This window comes from Alternaria hordeiaustralica (genome assembly GCF_023758085.1).
Source record: "Alternaria hordeiaustralica strain BMP 2776 chromosome Unknown scaffold_28, whole genome shotgun sequence".
In the NCBI taxonomy this organism is placed as follows: Eukaryota; Fungi; Ascomycota; class Dothideomycetes; order Pleosporales; family Pleosporaceae; genus Alternaria; species Alternaria hordeiaustralica.
The window spans coordinates 39,443-56,929 of record NW_026056800.1 but is presented as its reverse complement, the minus strand read 5'-3'; the positions used below and the strand labels follow the sequence as shown (position 1 = coordinate 56,929).

Genomic DNA, 17,487 nt, shown 5'->3' with positions numbered 1-17,487 from the left:
ACCACCGTATAACTAGACCATACCAGGGTATCTGATACTCCACGATGAACTCCACCCAATAATCATGCAGTGTCCCCCGCGATACCTCCCTAGCCCAAACCCTATCAAACGATAACGTAGTCAGTGTCCTCGTCCCAATCCCCGATGCTACCAGCATCAAAGTCCTCGCTGAAGGAAGAGTCGTCGGGGAAAAGACTAGAAAGAACGATACGATGCAACGTTTCTCTTCGAAGTTTCCACGCAGCCATGCGGGGAAGAGTATGGTGCTCAGACTATGAGCCTTGGCCAACATTGTCCATACCGCCTCTGTTGGGCATACCAAAGGGATTCCGGTTATCGTTGACGGGTGTGCTGTCGTGCTTATTGATAGCCGCATTGATAGGGCCGTTGATGCTCGCGTTACGAACGGGACCGCTCATGCTGTTCCGGCCGTTTACGGGGTTGCCGTGGATGTTCGTGGGTACACCGTTGTTGTTCATGCTGGGGCCGGGCATGCTGTTGTTCCGATTGTGGTTGTGGACTCCGTTTCCGTTGATTGCGACGGGAAGGCCGTTGGGCATGTTCTTATGCATGTTGTTCTCCAGGCCTGCGCTCATGGGGCCGCCCATCGGTGGACCCATTCTCACGCTCTCGTTGTTATCACCCATGTTGTCGACGTCGGGCCAGAAGCGCTCTTCTAGCCAACACATTTGTCGGAAGATCTCTTCGCAGCGCGACATTTCCTCTTTGCCATCGCGTGTAGTTGTGATGTTTGCTAGCTCATCGACGAGCGCGCGTGTCGCCTCGACGAATTTGCTGAAGGCAGGGGAGGTCCAGTTCGGTATTAGGGCTTGGTGGAGGGCGACGATGTGCGAGTCAGTGGAGGTGTTGGAGAGGGTATTGGAGAAGGAGGCGGCATATTGCCAGGCGGAGCGATAGCACTATCAGACATTAGCTTCGTGCGCCCATTACTGAGTTGGGTTGGACCTACATGTTCGCTTGCCCATAGCACGACCATACCCTCTAAAAGCGATGCGCTCGCACTACTCGCGCTCACGAGAAGATCGAGCATGGCACGCGTAATAGGCGTAGGCGGTTCCATGCCCAACGCAAGCCCATACTTGGTCGCGGTGATCTCGAAGAACTGCATCTCTCTTCGCATGTTGTTCAGCGCGGAGATGAGTAGGTCCATGGTGCGATACATGGGGTGGAACTGCGAGTTCTGCGTCTGCGGCAGTCTTATCTTGGCCAAAAGCTGTCCTATGAAGCGAATGTAGCCTCGCGCATAGTGTCCGTCTTGTACCAGCCATTGCGACAACGGTCCTGCTCCTAGCGATCCACAACCGGCATGCGACAGGAACGGTCGCTGTGTTGCTTGCGCAAATGGGCCCGCGCAGATGCTTAGGAGATGAGACGTCAGAGAAGGCGCAACATTGGGTGTCATGGCAATATTCGGCGCAATAGGCTGTCCATCGCGTGTGCGCTTACTGTTGGGACCGCGCCGATTTACTTGGAGATTTGGATTTGGTTGCTGCCCACTCAGAATTTGACTGGGACCTGGAGCCATGTTCGAATCCATAGGCAATCCATTCTGCTGAGGCGGCTGCTGTTGTTGCTGCTCCTGCGCGAGAAGATGGGCCTGCGCCTCGGGCGACGTCAGATATCGCTGGCAGTCTTGGAGATGCTCGATCTGTCGCGTTGTATTCTTCGCGCGCACGAAGCCGCAATGCAAACAGCGTACTTTGTTACATTTTGAGGGCGTGTCTTGGTCCTGAAACTCTTCGAATGCTCGCCTTATGTCAGGGTTGGCATGTCTGCCCATGGCGGCCTGCTGCCATGGTGGACGTTAGCCTCATGGCAGCACATGTCGTCGGAAAAGATACGGAACAAGTGGAGCTCACCTCGAATCGGGCTGTCTCGATGATGTGATGTGTATTGTGTATTGTAACAATCCGGGCGGGTAAGGTATCGCCCCTCACCGCGGCATGTTAGGCGGCTGCGGCGCCTTACCTCAGCCGACATTGCCCAGATGGACCTGCCTCCTCCAAACGTGTCTCCGGCTGCACCTGCCCTGGAGGTGTTTGTAATTTTCTAGTTGACATTGGTAGCGACTAAGTTGGGATACAGTTTGGCTAGGCATTAGACGTTGATGTGGTTTCACGTGGTCGACATGTGCGTATCGTGGGCATCGTTAGTAACCCGGTTCTGTTCGTTAGGTTGCCGCCAGCGCCAGTGCACGCGAAATCTTTCCGTAATTTCAATCGGCGGCCATGCAGTGCATCGAGAACGCCTCCGCGTGACTTGCACCATGCCTCTGAAACTAAGCATGCGCAGCATTGTGCGCCGAACCTCCAACTATGCGAGCAAGTACCATCGTCATCCAGTCGCCATACTGTGTCGACCGTCATGATGCCGTCTTGTCCCAAGTCACATGGCCTAAAAGCCCCCGAGGCCGTCACTACCCGCGCGGCGACTCTGTCTACCTTCATCACGCGACATCTTGACCCAAACTTCACTCCCACGATGCTTCACACTACCCCACAAACCTATGCTGTCAGCTTAACTCGTTCCAGTAGTCCAACCCGCCCGCGCATCTCCGCACCCCATCGCACGATGTACTATGACTGACGACGCTGCGCAGCTAACTGCCACCTTGGTAGACTAGCAGGCCGGCAGACGAATCCTCGTCGGGTACATCAACCTCAGCGAGCTTTGGGCATCCACGATGGTCACTAGAAAACTTCTGGCAGTCACACGCCCTCCCATGGCTCCGACGATCACGCTCGTAGATCTACTGCCGACTTCGCCAGCGCCGGGAAAGGCATCGTGCCACCTTCCCCGCATCAGCCAAGCTTTTCGCGATCGCGCGCCGTTGCACGTTTATACCCGACAATCGTGTCTTGTCAGTAACCTGGTAACAACATCACTTAGGCAAGCTGCATATGCGTCCGGTGTGTCGGGGGCGAATCTCGTGACGTGCAGAAGAGGAAGTTGGCAATGTACGGTGAAGAAGATGGTTGCGATTGATGACGTCGATGCTTCTGGGGGCGGCTCATCCTCCTGCTGCCCTATTGGCAAGCCACACGGTTTGCCTCGCATGTTGGACACCACGGCACGAAACAACTTGCTTTTACAAATGAATGTCGCCTTTAGCCAGTTGGCAAGGCAGAGGTACCTGTCTCAGCTTCCAGGTACCACAGTCCTCTACATGGGGCAAAGATCACTGCCCACGAGAAGGCATGAGTCAGATAATGGCATCATACCTCCACCATGTTGGAAGAACTTCGGCCTCGTGGGCCTTTTGCCCGGGGACAGCGTGTTTTGCATGTGGACGTGTTGCCGATCACAGAACCACAACGAGGTCTGACTTTGACCTTCCCCGCAACGGTGCCGCTTGCAGCCCAGTCTGCATTCCTCAGCCGCCCTGTGTGGACGAACGTACGACATCAGATGCTCAGTACATACCAAGGGTAGTCCGTGAAAATATCGGGGAACGCCCGAAGCAACGTTACACGAACTTGGCCGCAACCGGATTCCTATGTTGTCGACCATGCTCTTGACAAGTCGGTGCTGGCAAACGCCAACTCACTCCCAAGAACCCACCGTCCACGTTCCGGTGTATCACCACGCTCCTCGGACGCGGTTCCAAGCTTCTCGAAGATCGTCTCCAACGCGTGAGCACCGCCTCGGAAGCTAAGTGGCTGAGACATGCCGATCCCCACATCATAGCCATCAAACAGTCCTCCAATCACCACACTGTACCTGAATATCCCTTACAATTTCCGCCAAGCACCAACCCTGCATCTGACCTCTTTGATCCGCCTGACCCCAGATCTTTTGCTTTATGCTATGGCCTGCCGAGGCCCTCAGGGTCCATTTTACCGTAGCTTGCTGGCGCAACCGGTCTTTGTGGCGGTTGTCAAGCGGCTTGGGGTAGCTTCGACTTGCTTCCCCTATTGGAGCTGTTGCGTCACCGCGTCATTTGCCAGCGATGTCTCCGTGTCCGGAGTAAGTAACGATGTACACATCGTTCCGACACTGCTCGATCGCGACATGTCGGCGGCACTGCGGTTGGTTGCCTTGGTAGCCTTCCCCGACACCGCCCTAATGGTGGCCAGAATAGCTGTCGCGGCTAGCTGGGATAGAGCTCCGGGAAAGGAGATCATCCCTACGTCGTGAAGCAGCGAACACATGCTTGTATGGTGGGCATGACTGGGAAGAAAATTGGGGCGAATCTGTTGCTGTGTTGGCGGCTTGTGAGTCTTCGCTTTGTTCTGGTTAAAAGGAGATCCTTCCCCCGATGCCATGGGTCTGCACAAGTTCAAGTCTGGGTCCATCAGCTACACAACCTTTCCTGTACTCCTTTCGAGTACTATTGCATGTTATACAGCATTCAGTTAGTTGAGTAACAACACTCCTCATCTCAATATGATCGGATCCTGGACATCAGCGGCGGCCATTGGCCTGCTTGCTCTGAGCACAAACGCATCTCCGCTCCTACCCATCAAGCGCGCACCCATGTTCGACTACAACAACCAGAAGGTCCGCGGTGTCAACACAGGCGGATGGTTCGTTCTCGAGCCCTGGATCACACCCAGCATGTTCGAGGGCAACAGCGCAAAAGACGAGTACACACTCGTTGCAGCTGTCGGCAAAGAAGAAGCACAGTCGAGGCTGCGTGACCACTGGAACTCTTGGATCACCAAAGCCGATTTCGAACAGATGGCCGGTGCTGGTTTGAACCACGTTCGAATTCCAATTGGCTATTGGAGCGTACTTCCACGTGACGGCGACCCATACCTGCCAGGCGCGTACGACAAGCTCGGAGAAGCGCTCGACTGGGCGTCCGATGTTGGTCTCCATGTTATGATTGATCTTCATGGCGCACCCGAATCCCAGAACGGGTTCGACAACTCTGGCAAATACGGCAACGTTGGCTGGACTCAGGGCGATTCAGTGGCCTACACCATCAAAGTCCTCAACAAGATACGCGATGATCACGCGTCGCATCCCGCCGTCTCAGCTATCGAGCTTCTCAACGAGCCTCTGGGCCCCAGTCTCGACATGAACACGGTCCGACAATTCTACATGGATGGTTGGGGCAACTTGAGGGACTCGAATGTTGCAGTCACCTTCCACGATGCATTCCAGGGTGTAACTTCGTGGGGTAACTGGGGTGCCGGAATGTGGAACCTTCTCCTCGACACTCACCACTACGAGATCTTCGACAACTCTGCTGTTGCTATGAGCATTGACGACCACGTCAAGACCGCTTGCGACTTCGGTAAACAGATGGCATCCACCGGCAAGTGGACTATCGCTGGTGAATGGACTGGTGGCATCACCGACTGCGCAAAGTGGCTCAACGGAAAGGACAAGGGTGCGCGTTACGATGGTACCTTTGGCGGCTCCAAGGTCGGTGACTGCACCGGCAAGTCGACTGGCACTGTTGCTGGCCTGTCAGAAGCCGACAGGTACAACGTCGGTCGCTTCATTGAGGCGCAGCTTGACGCCTACGAGATGGCCACCGGTTGGATTTTCTGGACCTGGAAGACCGAGGGTGCACCCGAATGGGACATGAAGGCCCTCTTGGAGGGCGGTATCTTCCCTCAGCCGCTAACGGCACGAAAGTGTAAGTACTCCTTCTGGTGTCGCATGAGCATGAAACTGACAACCTCTAGACCCCGGCCAGTGTGGCTAAGTGCCTCGTTGTTCATGCAACGTCTACTTGGCGCGATCCTACTCTTTTTCCCGTCCTTCATGCACACACACTCGCTCCGCCGCAACACCTTCTACTCGACACACCGACCAGTAATGATGTAACGAATTTCATACCGCTTCGAAGATACCCCGACGACGCATTCACTCGCTAGATGGGACACCCACATACAGTAGGGCTGTCCATGCTTGTATCGGCTGACACAGCTGTCACCGTCGCACCGCCCATTGAGCTGTTGGCTGGGCAGGGGCGCACCTGGCGCAATGTAAATATGAGACGATAAACAAACAGTAGAGTCAACAATGCAATGGAGAAATTGAAACAAACGCAAACTATCGTGACACGTCTGAGCTGTGAGTTGGATTACTTTGTCAAGGGTGAAGCGGTGATTTTGCGGGCAGGCGGCCTTGTTCGCGGTTGCCGCGCCCCGGCCCAAGCCATCTCGCTCGCACCTGCCTGCCCTACGGTGAGATGAATGTCTGTGATGTGCAGCCTCGCTTAGACGGCGATGCGTCGAGCCAGAGCGCACGAAGGTGCGACAAAGGGCCAACCTAACTCTCCCTTTTCGGGGCCTGTTCGTGAACCAGTGGCGCCTCGACGGCCGCCAGTGCAACGGTACCTGAGCTAGAGCGCACGACTCGGGCACAAGCAAGCAGATCGCGTTCCACGGCTTGCGAGAATCTGGAGAACCCTCGCCCGCGCATCGTGACACCGCCTCACCGCAAACTCAAACACCGCGATGAAATGCGACTCTCATCTCTTCGGCGTTGAGCTGTCGGCCCTTCAGCTGTTAGGGCTGTGTAAGCGCCGATATTGCTGACAGTCTGCCGGCTGACAGGAACAACGCTCCTAACTTTCAGGCACCCGCAGACAGTAGCGACAGAAGCAATCTCCAAGCAGCCAGGAATAGCCCGCACCAGCGTCCAACAAGCTGACCGGTAAAGCCACCAAGCACTCCTGAAGACGCCGCAATCCACTGCAATACGAGCTGCCTAAATCCCTCGTCGCGGTGCCATTCGTCACGCGTGCCCAAGCGCGGTGCAATGCGGCCTAGTGCTGGCTCCGAAGGATATTGCACGGGACTGGAGCACCAATCTTAAGTTGCGCCGGCAACAGGGGTACCTGCATTGACCGTTTGTGGATGGGAAAATCGATATAGTTCGACTGACTCCCTCTTGTCTTGTTTCTTCCTACTGCTCACCTTCGCCTAGATATCTTGCAGCCCTCAGAAGACTTTTGTTTTCAGCCCTTCTTTAAGAAACCAGTCACTCATTACCAACCATCTCCCACTACTTAATACTCCATCTACCCCGGTTAATCACCTAATACCACCACAACAACCATCAACATGTACTCCAAGGCTACCATCATCACCTTCTTCGCCGGCCTCGCCGCTGCCCAGATCCACGCTCCCGTCGGCGAGCCCAGTGGCAACCCCATCACCCGTCCTTTGAACGAGGTATGTTTGCATCCCTGAGCGTTGCGCGCGCATCGCGAAACCAAACAAGACCCTGGAAGCTAATGCGCCCCACTAGGTTGTCCCCACCTGCGAGCAGTTCACCATCACCTGGCAGCCAACTACCCCCAACACCGTCTCCGTCCTCCTCCTCAAGGGCCCCTCCACCAACGTCGTCAAGTTCGGTCCTTCCATCGCTGAGGGTATCTCCAACAGCGGTTCCCTCAGCTGGACCCCTGCCTCCACCCTCGAGGCTACCAACGGCCCCAACGGATACGGTATCCAGATCATCGACGATGTCACCGGCCAGTACCAGTACTCCACCCAGTTCGGTATCTCCGCTGGAAAGTGCGAGGAGGCCGTCTCTTCCTCCATGATCGAGCCCAGCAGCGTCGCCGCTGCCGCCAGCTCTACCCCCGCTGCCAGCTACGGAAACGGATACGGTGCTTCATCTGCCGCCGCTAGCCACACTCCCATCCCTCTGCCATCTTCCGTCCACTCCAGCGAGGCTCCTTACCCAACCACCGTCATGACCTCCGCCATGGTCCCTGCCTACAGCACTGGTGTCCACGCCAACGGCACCGTCCCCATGCCCACTGCCGGTGGTAACGCTACCACCTCCAGGCTCCCTGAGGCTACCACCAACGCTGCTTCCGGTGTCCAGGCTGCGCTCAGCTTCGCTGGTGCCGCTGCCGCTTTCGCTTTCATGCTATAAGCGCATTTCCGTACCCCGGATATGTTATTATGTTATGACTAGCATTGGTTTCCTTTCTCTTCGATGATACTCCTGGTGTTCACTCATAGGGTGTCGCCTTCTTGTTTGGTTCCGAATCTGTGCGTTGATTGTGTGCGTGTGTGGAGGGCGGTTGTAACTAGAGTGGAATGCGAGTGTTTTGCATAGTCGTCGGCGCGATTGCTTACCCAAAAGGACCTTTTGTGATGCGTAATGGAATCGATTATACCCTTTAGTCACTTTCCCCCTACGTGATGTCTAATGAATAGTAGACGGGAACACTGGTAACATTGCGCTCCAGCCAACTGTGCCCCGCACATCACACTCCAAATCATGACAAATCAGACAAAAAAGGTTTACGCATGTTCCTCTCATATAGTCTTACTGGCTAAATGAGAAGCAGACGGGGCTGACATTGAAAGTGTAGTCTCTCAATCCATCATTCGTCACTAGCAACCTGTGTTGCCAAGATCACCAATCGAGCATACCAGGCCTATGAAATGATCGTTCAACACACGTTCGAGACTCAAAACCTCGGTCCCAACCATGCGATCGCGCCGCTGTGATCTATTATTCGAAGCACGTCTTTCAGTTGGTGACGCCCGTATAGTAACGAGCAAATAATCCTGACTTGATCTACTGCCTAATGCCCGGGCTCAGGGTCCAATCCGAATACACGCGCGAAGCACATGAACCCTACACCCACCTACACTCGCGAACGACTCTTGGCAGTCAAAAATATATCCGCCCTGCCAAGTGATGCTTCGCGGATATATCCAGTGAACGGACCGCACCCGTTGTACCAAAGCAGCAGAGTGATTGGCTTGATGTGTCAACGCAATGCCCTTTCCCTCCAAATGGATGTCGATGTATCCGCAATGAGCTGGCCGTGTATCGTTGGGGCATAGTGTTTAGCTAATCTAGTAAGCTTGTGTAGCAAAGGCGTAGTTTGAACTGCATTATGTGTCCCTTTGTGGGCTGTTGTGCGGTACTTGGCATGCTGACTTTTGGACGGTGATCGAGCTTGGCGGGATGGCTTATGGAGTGGTGATGGAGTTGAAACGGTGAGAGTAGTTGTTTGAATAGGATGGTTCTCGTGGCAAAGTCTGGAGTTCGTGCCTTGGGCTTGGTAGGCGAAGGTTTCTAAGTTGTGGTTTGTTGAGTATTAGCAAACTGCCTCTAAGCATACACACGAAGAGTATAGGGTCTTCTTTCTGGCGACTGTCAAGGGCCTGCACTCATTTTCAAATCCGTCATACTTACCTCAGGTCGACACGTCAGCTTCTGTAGCCAAGCTTTACGAGATTGTTCTCATACGATGGCAACTACTCACTCCATCTGGGCATGTCTCACGACTCCACTTCTTCAACAGTGTATTCAACCGAACCTTGCAGAAGCCAACGATCGTGAGAAAGATATCCAATTGTATGCTCACGACGCCTGAGACAGCAGACATTATGATGACCAAAGGCAACACCGGTGTGGTCGACAGTTCTCTTGCGGAGCGGACTTAAGAGTTTTCTGGAGCACATGCCAACATATAAAAGACCACGAGGGTCCGCTCCTACTTTCAACAGTCACTCAATCCATCCACCTTCAGACCCTCATCTCTTCATTCAATCAACCCAATCCACAATGAAGTACCTTCTCACCACCCTTGCGGCAACAGCCTCTCTCCTGAGCGCCGTCACCGCCGACTTTGAGATCTACCGCGTAGGCATCGGCGGCAACGGCATCACCGCAAACGTCGAAGGCTGGCAAGTCTACCAAGACGAAGCCAACTGCGACACTGTCCTAGATTGGATTTGGCCCGACACCGACGACGCGAGTGGCCGTGGCGTCCGCTGCGAAGGTGACGGCTGCGGCCGCTCTGACGACAGTGATCCTGCCAAGATCGATGTCCTCGAGATGAATTTCGAGGGGTATCACTGGAGTAAGTGTCCTCTTACCCTTGGTGTGCAATAAAAATTTGGGAAAGGGAGATTGTGAGGCTAACACACGCTTGCGCGATCTAGCTTACTACCGTGACCGCGGCGATGGCGATCTAGTGGACACGAATGATGTTCGTGTTGGAAGGTGCTACGCGTGGCCTGCGGCGTTCCTGACGTGCGGCCTGACCTTCGATAGGTTGGAGGTAAGTTGTGGCCGTACAGATTATATGTGAGACATACACTGACTTCGTGTCTTCGCATTTTCAGGGATATCGCAAGTTGCGCTGTGAGGTTGATGTCAACGCTGAGCAGATCAACTCCAACCGCTTCAGTCTCAGGGGCCGCAGCTTGCCTGGGCGCAACTAAGTGCGCTTCGTACCTATTGAGAACGTGGTTCAACACCTTGGATTCTCATTTGGTCGGTCGTCCTCTAGTTCACGATGAGAGATATTTGTGGGAGTATTATACTAGGTTTTTCTCATGTAGCTCGTACACTCGCTTGGAATAAACAAACAGACGTCTGCCATCTTTCCCTTGTGTGATCAGCAACATGGTCATTAACACTCTCCTCATTAACGACTTAAGTGCCTGCTTGCCATGCCCAAGTCAAACTCCAGTGGTTCGCCCTTCCAAGACGCATCCGCGCCTTCATGAACTTGATCAAGCGATGGCCTTCCACTAAGAGAGGTTCGCTGAACTACGACCTCATGCGTGCACCATATCTCGCCATTACCTGTATTCCTCTCATTCGCACGCCAATGCATCTCGTCCGACGATCCCTCTGACCCCTCCGTGTGCAACTCCTTCAATTTGAAGCCGGACTCTTCGTCTCCTTCGACAGTGGCAAGACGACTCTGGCTTTGACTTCGGAAGTTGTTCCTGTTGACCTCCGACTCTTGTGTACGTCCGTAGCCGCGGGAGAACGCGTTGTTCTTGATGCGAACACTGGCGACGCCGAGGTAACGCAGTACATGTTGGAACGGCGAGCGTAGAGTCGGTATGCAGATGACGATGAATCCCACGAGCTCCTCGATAGCGGACCACATGCCGACAATGATGCTTTCGTTCATCGGATCGCCCGTCTTGCCAAAGTTCATAGCAGCGATAATTTTCAAGATCGATGCCACACCCGTGAAGAAGCCGAGTCCCATAAGTACGCCGACGATAACGCGTTCGCGAACAGGACGCTGTATCCCACGAAGGAAGGATACAGGAAGAAGGGCGAGTATGAAGTCGGTGAGGATATGGACGACGGAGACGGCGATCGAGCTTATCCTGACTCCTGTCCTGCTCCAGCAATGGCCTTCTACTGTACCGAGTAAGTCCCATGCTTTCTCGACCGGTATGCATTGCAGTAGTGTTGCTAGTGTGTTGTAGACCGCAAGTATGATCTGTAGACCGATCATGGACCAGAGGAAGCGCTTCATGAATTGCGAGGGAGAGATCCGAAGAAGCATCAGGGAGAAGGATATCTTGACCAAGGCCATAGACCATCCCCAGATTGGTTGAGAGATAGACGCTAATCTGGTTGCAGCTTGCGCATCTGACAGGAAGAACTCGTCCGGTGGGAGACCGAAAGCATACGGCGTGGCGGCAAGGAGAAGACATGTGTTAACCACTATCAAGATCTGATTCTGTCAGTCGACCCGATATCGTGAGTATATTAGGGAACATGAGCTGCTACTTACCCATGCCAAAGCGCAGGTGTAATCGTCCCACTGCATTCTGTATACAGGCATCCATCGTGACCACATGCGTGCTCCAAAGACAATCAGAGCGATGGTTTGAAGGGCCAGCGTCGCACCGGCGATTGATTTCCCGCTCCTCAGCGCTGCCGCTGAGGGAGGCGCAGGAATCAAGTGAGGATCTGGTGGTGGTGGTGTTGCCATGACTCTCCTGTCAACATGTCGTTTGCGAGTGACGGGGCATTGATGCTCATTTCAGGCAGACAGTGGATCGAGCGGAACCGCGGCGTATATTAGGAGTATGTCAAGCTTCAACAAGCATGGCCCATGGTGGCGTGGGGCATACTCTAGTAATAAACTTCGAGCGTTGACCCAAATGACACCGATCATAGCTTGCGATATACTTTAGGGTCATGTCGTGGCAGGTTGGGTTCAAAGCCAATTGTCGGAGATGCGCGTTTGTACCAATGAGGACGCGGTGTTCATGTCGTTGTAAAATTTTCAGGCACAGGCAATGTGCCTGACGATGCAGGCTGAAGGTGATTGTTCTTCCGCTGCAGGGGCTCGCAGTTGGGTATGTCGATCACACCACGATGTTGGTCGAGATAGTGGTGCTAGCTGTCGTAGTGAAACTTAGCATCTTCTATCATGTATTGATTGGCCGACTTTCTCATGAAGGTGTGCGAAAGAACATTCGATCCAACTTCTGAAAATGTAGCCTTTGAGGATCATTTTGTCAGAGTTTGAATGTTCAGACGCAACGTCGCATTGTCCCGACCGTTAGTTGCTCTTCGGGTCGATCATCTGTACTGAATCAGGCTAAACACTTGACGTCGAGCACCGAATATAAGTCCGGAGGGGCTGCATGTGTGCAGGCTAATTCCATTTCAAGTTTCTCCGCGCAGGTATTTGGCGAGAATTTGGCGAAAGCGAGATTGTAAAGATGGTAAAGACGATGTAGTTAGCGACGGGCGCGATTCCGAGCGCGATCGCGGGTGGCGGCGCAATCGTGGTAGCCTTGGACCCTAATCACCAATGACTAATTCGACAATTGCATGTGGCACCGAGGCGCTTTCCGGCGATGCCGCCAACCAGCTTCTGGAAGTCGCACCTCGTGGAGCTTCACGCAGCGCCGAATCGGCTTCCTTCCATGACACTACGCTTTCGAACTGGTGAGGGCACCATTGCGCTTATTTTGGTTCCCAATCCTCCATAGTCATGCCGGAGGTTGTCCTACGCACTCAAACTCTACTCCAGCCACCGAGCTACAAAAGCTATGCTAATTACGATACTTCAACCCATTATGAGCCCTCCAAGCGAATGTAAGACGTCGCTAAACCAAGTCACAGAAAACTGTTGGTCACGCTCGTCTGCCATTGCTGCATCGAGGAGCTGCATGCGCTCTCTTGGCTAGCACTCAGACGCCGAATTGATCGATCTTCACATTACGAACATCGCACAAGCATTGGCACGCGCAACGTCCCCTCGCGGCAAATGAGGTCTCCAGCACATGCAACATGAGGCGTTCTTCGGTCGTGGACAGCTGCGGAGGCTCATACTATCTCGGCTGGCTATTGTTCTAATGAACAGACATCGGATCCCGTACGAAGATGGACGCTCGCGTTGTGATACACTTGCGACCATTTGCGCAAACGAGTGGAGGGGACTGGTAAACCCTGCGGATATTATATCTTATTTCACGATAGGTACATGCTTCATATACAGAGGAAGAGGTGGAAAAAAACAGGATCCAGAATTTCCGCCATGCACATTCGGCACCGTAGGACGAGGTAGGATGTCACATAGCAGCATCGTTGTATATCCCTCACGTCCACACCAAAGAAACAACCACCGAGCTAGGGAGACTATCGGGCATGCGCCATGTCTTGCCAAGTGGAAAGCCTGTATGGTGTGGAGAACCTGGACAGGCAACGATTCCACGATCATCAGGGCGTTGCTTCACAGCAGAATGTTTGTATACTCGATCGCGGTTATCTTATCATGCACATGTATCCGACTGTACTCCCGACGTCGTTCGCCCGGTTTAACCAGAGCTGAGGATGCGCGATCTGCTATTCCAGTCGTAGTGGCGTCCGGCAACGATGATGTGCCGCTGACGGTAAGGAGGTCACGAGCGAGATTTACGTCCTAGTAAGCAATGTACACGGCGTACATGGCGTATAATCTTATATCATCATCAGCTTCTACTTGCAGTATCGCATGCGACAATCTCACAGCCAGTGGAAAAAAGTATAACCACGGCAAGACTGTTCTCCGCTGTCGGAGTGCGCAAGTAGCGGAAATTGGAGGACTCAACTCGACATCCGTGATTGTAACCTTGAAAGGCACACTGCTGCAGGCAGAAGACGCTGTACTACTACCACACCCAAATGGCGACATACTGCCCTATAGCGAGAGGTAAAGGATGGCCTTGCAGGGGGTGTAGCGACAGTTGTCTGCCCCACCAGCCCTCTCGCGTTTCGTTGCTGCAAGCGTCAGGGCGCGACTAGGGCAACCAGCTCTCCACGATTCGCCAGCGTGTTAGCCTCAGTTAGCCAGGCCCCAAAGGCGGTCCGCCAGAACAGCTCAGCCTCCACAATGTCGCATGGCGCTATCCAGGGTGGACAGATGTGACAGCGTGTCGCGAAACAAGTCAAGGTCGCACCGGAGACCACGGCGTGTTGCATCTTGCATGGCCGACATGGCGGTCAGTAGGAGGTAGATAGAGATTTTGCAGGATTATCGGATACGAAAGGGCGAGGCGACTGTGTGCGCCGTGTGTTGCTGTTAATAGCATCGGAGCATGGGAGCGGACTAGGACTTAGCGGCAGATCGGGTATAGGCCAGGCTTGAACGAGGAACGTGACCCTGGCCGAGCGTGTCTGGCTGCAGCAATAGCGCCCGCTAGACACCTCTACATTCCAAGCTGCCTTAGTAGTAATCGCAATGCTCCCATGTTGCTTTGGTCCCAGCTGAAGACGACCCAAGCGACCACAGGCACCCTCATGGAGCCGCATCCGACGCCCACTTGACGCTCTTCGCACCCGCTCTTACCACATCTGCACACGCAAGGAAGGCGCGATCAGGCTTACCATGGTGGGGAGCCCTTCACACCATCTCAACTCGGGAGCGCAACTCGACAGCACGGCGCCCTCAACGGAAGGAAGGGGAAAGGGCGTCGCGTTCGCCAGCGATGAGGGCAGCGCTCAAAGAAAACGGGCGGCCTACGACGAGCGCGCGCGCACCACATCCGTCAGCTCTGAAGACTCGGAGGGCTACGAGCACGTGAACACGCTGCTCTCTGCGTCGTCGATTGCTAACACCGACACTATCTCCTCGTCAGGCCACTCGACGGCTATGACATCCGCCACTACCTACGACGATCGGCCGAATGACGATACCCCCATTGCCACTCCGTCCTATGCGGCCCCCAGCCTTACCCTCCTCGAACTCGTCTCCAACACTGCGTCCTCGTCCGCGCTCCCTGATAGCTTCGATGTGAATGTGTCACGAAAAGGTGGATATGTAGCGGTATACTCGGCGTCGAATCTGTTCTTGGTCAAGACCGTGCAGCTGCCGCGACTATGGGCAAGGACACTGCAGGTCAAGCGCAAGCCCGTCGCAATCGACATTACTGAAGACGGCTTTCTATTGGCCGTGCTATCGAGACCTTCACAAGTCGATCTATACGAAATACACGGCGAGGGCGATAATCAGATCAAGAAGAGGCGGACCATCATGCTGGTGCACGAGGCTAGCTCTATCGTCATATCACCCGACGCGCGCATCTTAATTACGGGCAACAAGTTCGGCATCGAAGTCATTGCCATTGGGCCAGAAGTACCCGAGACGACACGACGTACGCTTTCTGGACCCGCCGGTGATGCATTGGAGTTCTCGGACGATGGGCGCACACTGCTCATAACGGGGTATGCGAGGAAGTCGGATGGCTCGGCCTTGTTCGTCCTACCGGGTCTCTACGATGGTCCGCTTACAGAAGAGGGCGAGCCGATTCCACAACCCCCGGAAGCTGCATGGACCGGCTCGGTGCTGTTTCCTGAGACGGCAAGAATAGCACGCCAAGCTACCCTGCTTCCAGATGCTGACACGGGTACGTTCAACGAACTATTCGCGTTCAATGCCGAGGAGGACTCATGGGGCATCTACGACATTGCATGCCAACGTTTCACACAGAGGAAGATGTTCCTACCGGATCACGCGAGGTGGACGCGCTCGGAGTTTGTTGACGATGCCATGCCTGCTGTCTCTCCAAATGCTGACCTTGCCGCTGTTGCCCTGCGGATGCGCGGTACCACCAACATCTGGATTTACGAAGTGCCAGGTTGGGAGTACAAGCCGAGCGAAAAGACCAAGGTGGATGCTCCGATTCAGCCTTGCTTTTGCATTCCCATCCCGAACGACAACGCAGGCACTTTGCAAGAAATATGCGTGCTCAGATGGGTTAGGCTAAACGCCAATGTGCAGCGACTTGTGGCCGTCGGCAACTCGAGCATACTACCTGATGAGAATGATGTGCCTGGGGCGCCACTGGGGTCCAAAGGCGTTCTGATAGTCCTGGATTTCGACAAGACAAAGCCCCTGGGAAGCGCTCCCCCAACGCCGCTCAAGACTGAATACGACTTAGATCCCCTTTGTCCAGGTGAGATGCTACCGGAAGGCTCGATTGACTTTGATCGCGAGGTGGAACTGGTACGAACCAGGACCATGGCACAGCGCAGAGCCCAGGATCGAAATGACATTGTTGCACGAAGACCATCAAGAATCGGAACTACGCCTGTTCAGCGGGCGCGTACTTCTGCGAACCGGAATGCGCCAAGACCACCACTGCCTTCCGATGAGTCGGAGGAGTTGACACTGGAAGAGGCACAGGCAATGTTTGAAGCTCCGTATGATAACCAACAACCTCGATCTCAGATGTCTCTAGCTAGGGCTGCCACCGTCGCGGCCGTGTCACCTGCGAACCGTCGGCATCTGCGCGCTCTGCCTTTCAGACCCCTGGAGTACCGTCGTGCAGACGGTCATCGAGAGCTGCCACACGAAAGTGACGCCGACAACTGGGTGCCACCTCCGCCAGCATATACGACCACCGCAGCAGCAGCAGAGAGTGTCAGCCTGAGCCATCCGGATGCACCGCCTGTACCTCGATTACCTCATACTCATTCATCATCTTCCATACCGCCCGTTCCTCCACTACCAAACATGTCCGCAACCATTAACCCCTCTCAAATGTCTCCGTCGCACCCTTACCATCAGCGCCAACAATCGATATCTTCCGTCGACGTATCATCACCTCCAGCTGCAGACCCAGGGCGTCGCCCATCTCTGCTGCATCCATCCACATACCCCAGCCCCCAATCTTCGGGCTCGATACGACGGAGGCGATCAAGTACCCGATCACCATCGGAACAAATGTCGTATGCGCCCTTACCGCAACCCCAATCCGTATACCCGAACACCGCTTCCCACATGCCCACCCGCCGTCCCACAAATGGGCGCACTTAACGCGTTCCTCACGATAACCTCGATCTCTACGCTCCACCCGTCCCCAGTATTCCAGCCTCCCGCCGCGGCTCGGCTCCAAACATAGCTGTCCAGCGCCGTCCTCTACCCATGAGCAGCCCACGCATGAGTATGCCCTACCCTGCACCGCCAGTCAACAACTCAAGTCAGCCAAGGAACACTCTGCCACCTCTGGCTGCTCCAGACCAACAGTTCTCAGCCGGGCAAAGGTTCCCCATCAGTGCGCCGCCGAGGACAGATCAGAGTGCGCAGTACAACCACCCCTATGGGAGTTACTACGGGCCACAGCAAGCTGGTGTGCATCGAGCGTCGCAGAGTGTGGGCGATCTCCTCGGTGGGAGTGGAGGTACTGGGCGCAGTTCCAGGATGGATGGCGTCCTTGTTGGAGAGAAGAAGGCCAAGGGGAAGAAGAAGATGGGATGCGCTGTTATGTGATAAGTGGT

General features: G+C 54.6%; 6 protein-coding genes across 6 annotated transcripts; 4 read left to right on the top strand and 2 right to left on the bottom strand.

Annotated features, from left to right (window-relative positions):
- Positions 1-272: 272 nt before the first annotated feature.
- On the bottom strand, positions 273-1,423 carry J4E84_009338 (uncharacterized protein; the record flags this gene model as incomplete). Its single annotated transcript, XM_049391901.1, has 2 exons — positions 273-920; positions 971-1,423. 2 exons carry the CDS (start codon positions 1,421-1,423, stop codon positions 273-275), a joined length of 1,101 nt encoding a protein of 366 aa, XP_049240302.1.
- A 2,984-nt stretch (positions 1,424-4,407) lies between these two features.
- On the top strand, positions 4,408-5,680 carry J4E84_009337 (uncharacterized protein; the record flags this gene model as incomplete). The annotated part of the gene is made up of 2 exons (XM_049391900.1): positions 4,408-5,611; positions 5,661-5,680. The coding sequence occupies 2 exons, from the start codon at positions 4,408-4,410 to the stop codon at positions 5,678-5,680; spliced, it is 1,224 nt and encodes a 407-aa protein (XP_049240301.1).
- A 1,366-nt stretch (positions 5,681-7,046) lies between these two features.
- Positions 7,047-7,869, top strand: J4E84_009336 (uncharacterized protein; the record flags this gene model as incomplete). Its single annotated transcript, XM_049391899.1, has 2 exons — positions 7,047-7,157; positions 7,234-7,869. The coding sequence occupies 2 exons, from the start codon at positions 7,047-7,049 to the stop codon at positions 7,867-7,869; spliced, it is 747 nt and encodes a 248-aa protein (XP_049240300.1).
- Positions 7,870-9,522: 1,653 nt separating this feature from the next.
- J4E84_009335 (uncharacterized protein) lies at positions 9,523-10,184 on the top strand (the record flags this gene model as incomplete). The annotated part of the gene is made up of 2 exons (XM_049391898.1): positions 9,523-9,843; positions 10,086-10,184. 2 exons carry the CDS (start codon positions 9,523-9,525, stop codon positions 10,182-10,184), a joined length of 420 nt encoding a protein of 139 aa, XP_049240299.1.
- A 206-nt stretch (positions 10,185-10,390) lies between these two features.
- J4E84_009334 (uncharacterized protein) lies at positions 10,391-11,510 on the bottom strand (the record flags this gene model as incomplete). The annotated part of the gene is made up of 2 exons (XM_049391897.1): positions 10,391-11,436; positions 11,507-11,510. 2 exons carry the CDS (start codon positions 11,508-11,510, stop codon positions 10,391-10,393), a joined length of 1,050 nt encoding a protein of 349 aa, XP_049240298.1.
- Positions 11,511-14,596: 3,086 nt separating this feature from the next.
- Positions 14,597-17,479, top strand: J4E84_009333 (uncharacterized protein; the record flags this gene model as incomplete). Its single annotated transcript, XM_049391896.1, has 2 exons — positions 14,597-16,660; positions 17,195-17,479. 2 exons carry the CDS (start codon positions 14,597-14,599, stop codon positions 17,477-17,479), a joined length of 2,349 nt encoding a protein of 782 aa, XP_049240297.1.
- Positions 17,480-17,487: the final 8 nt, after the last annotated feature.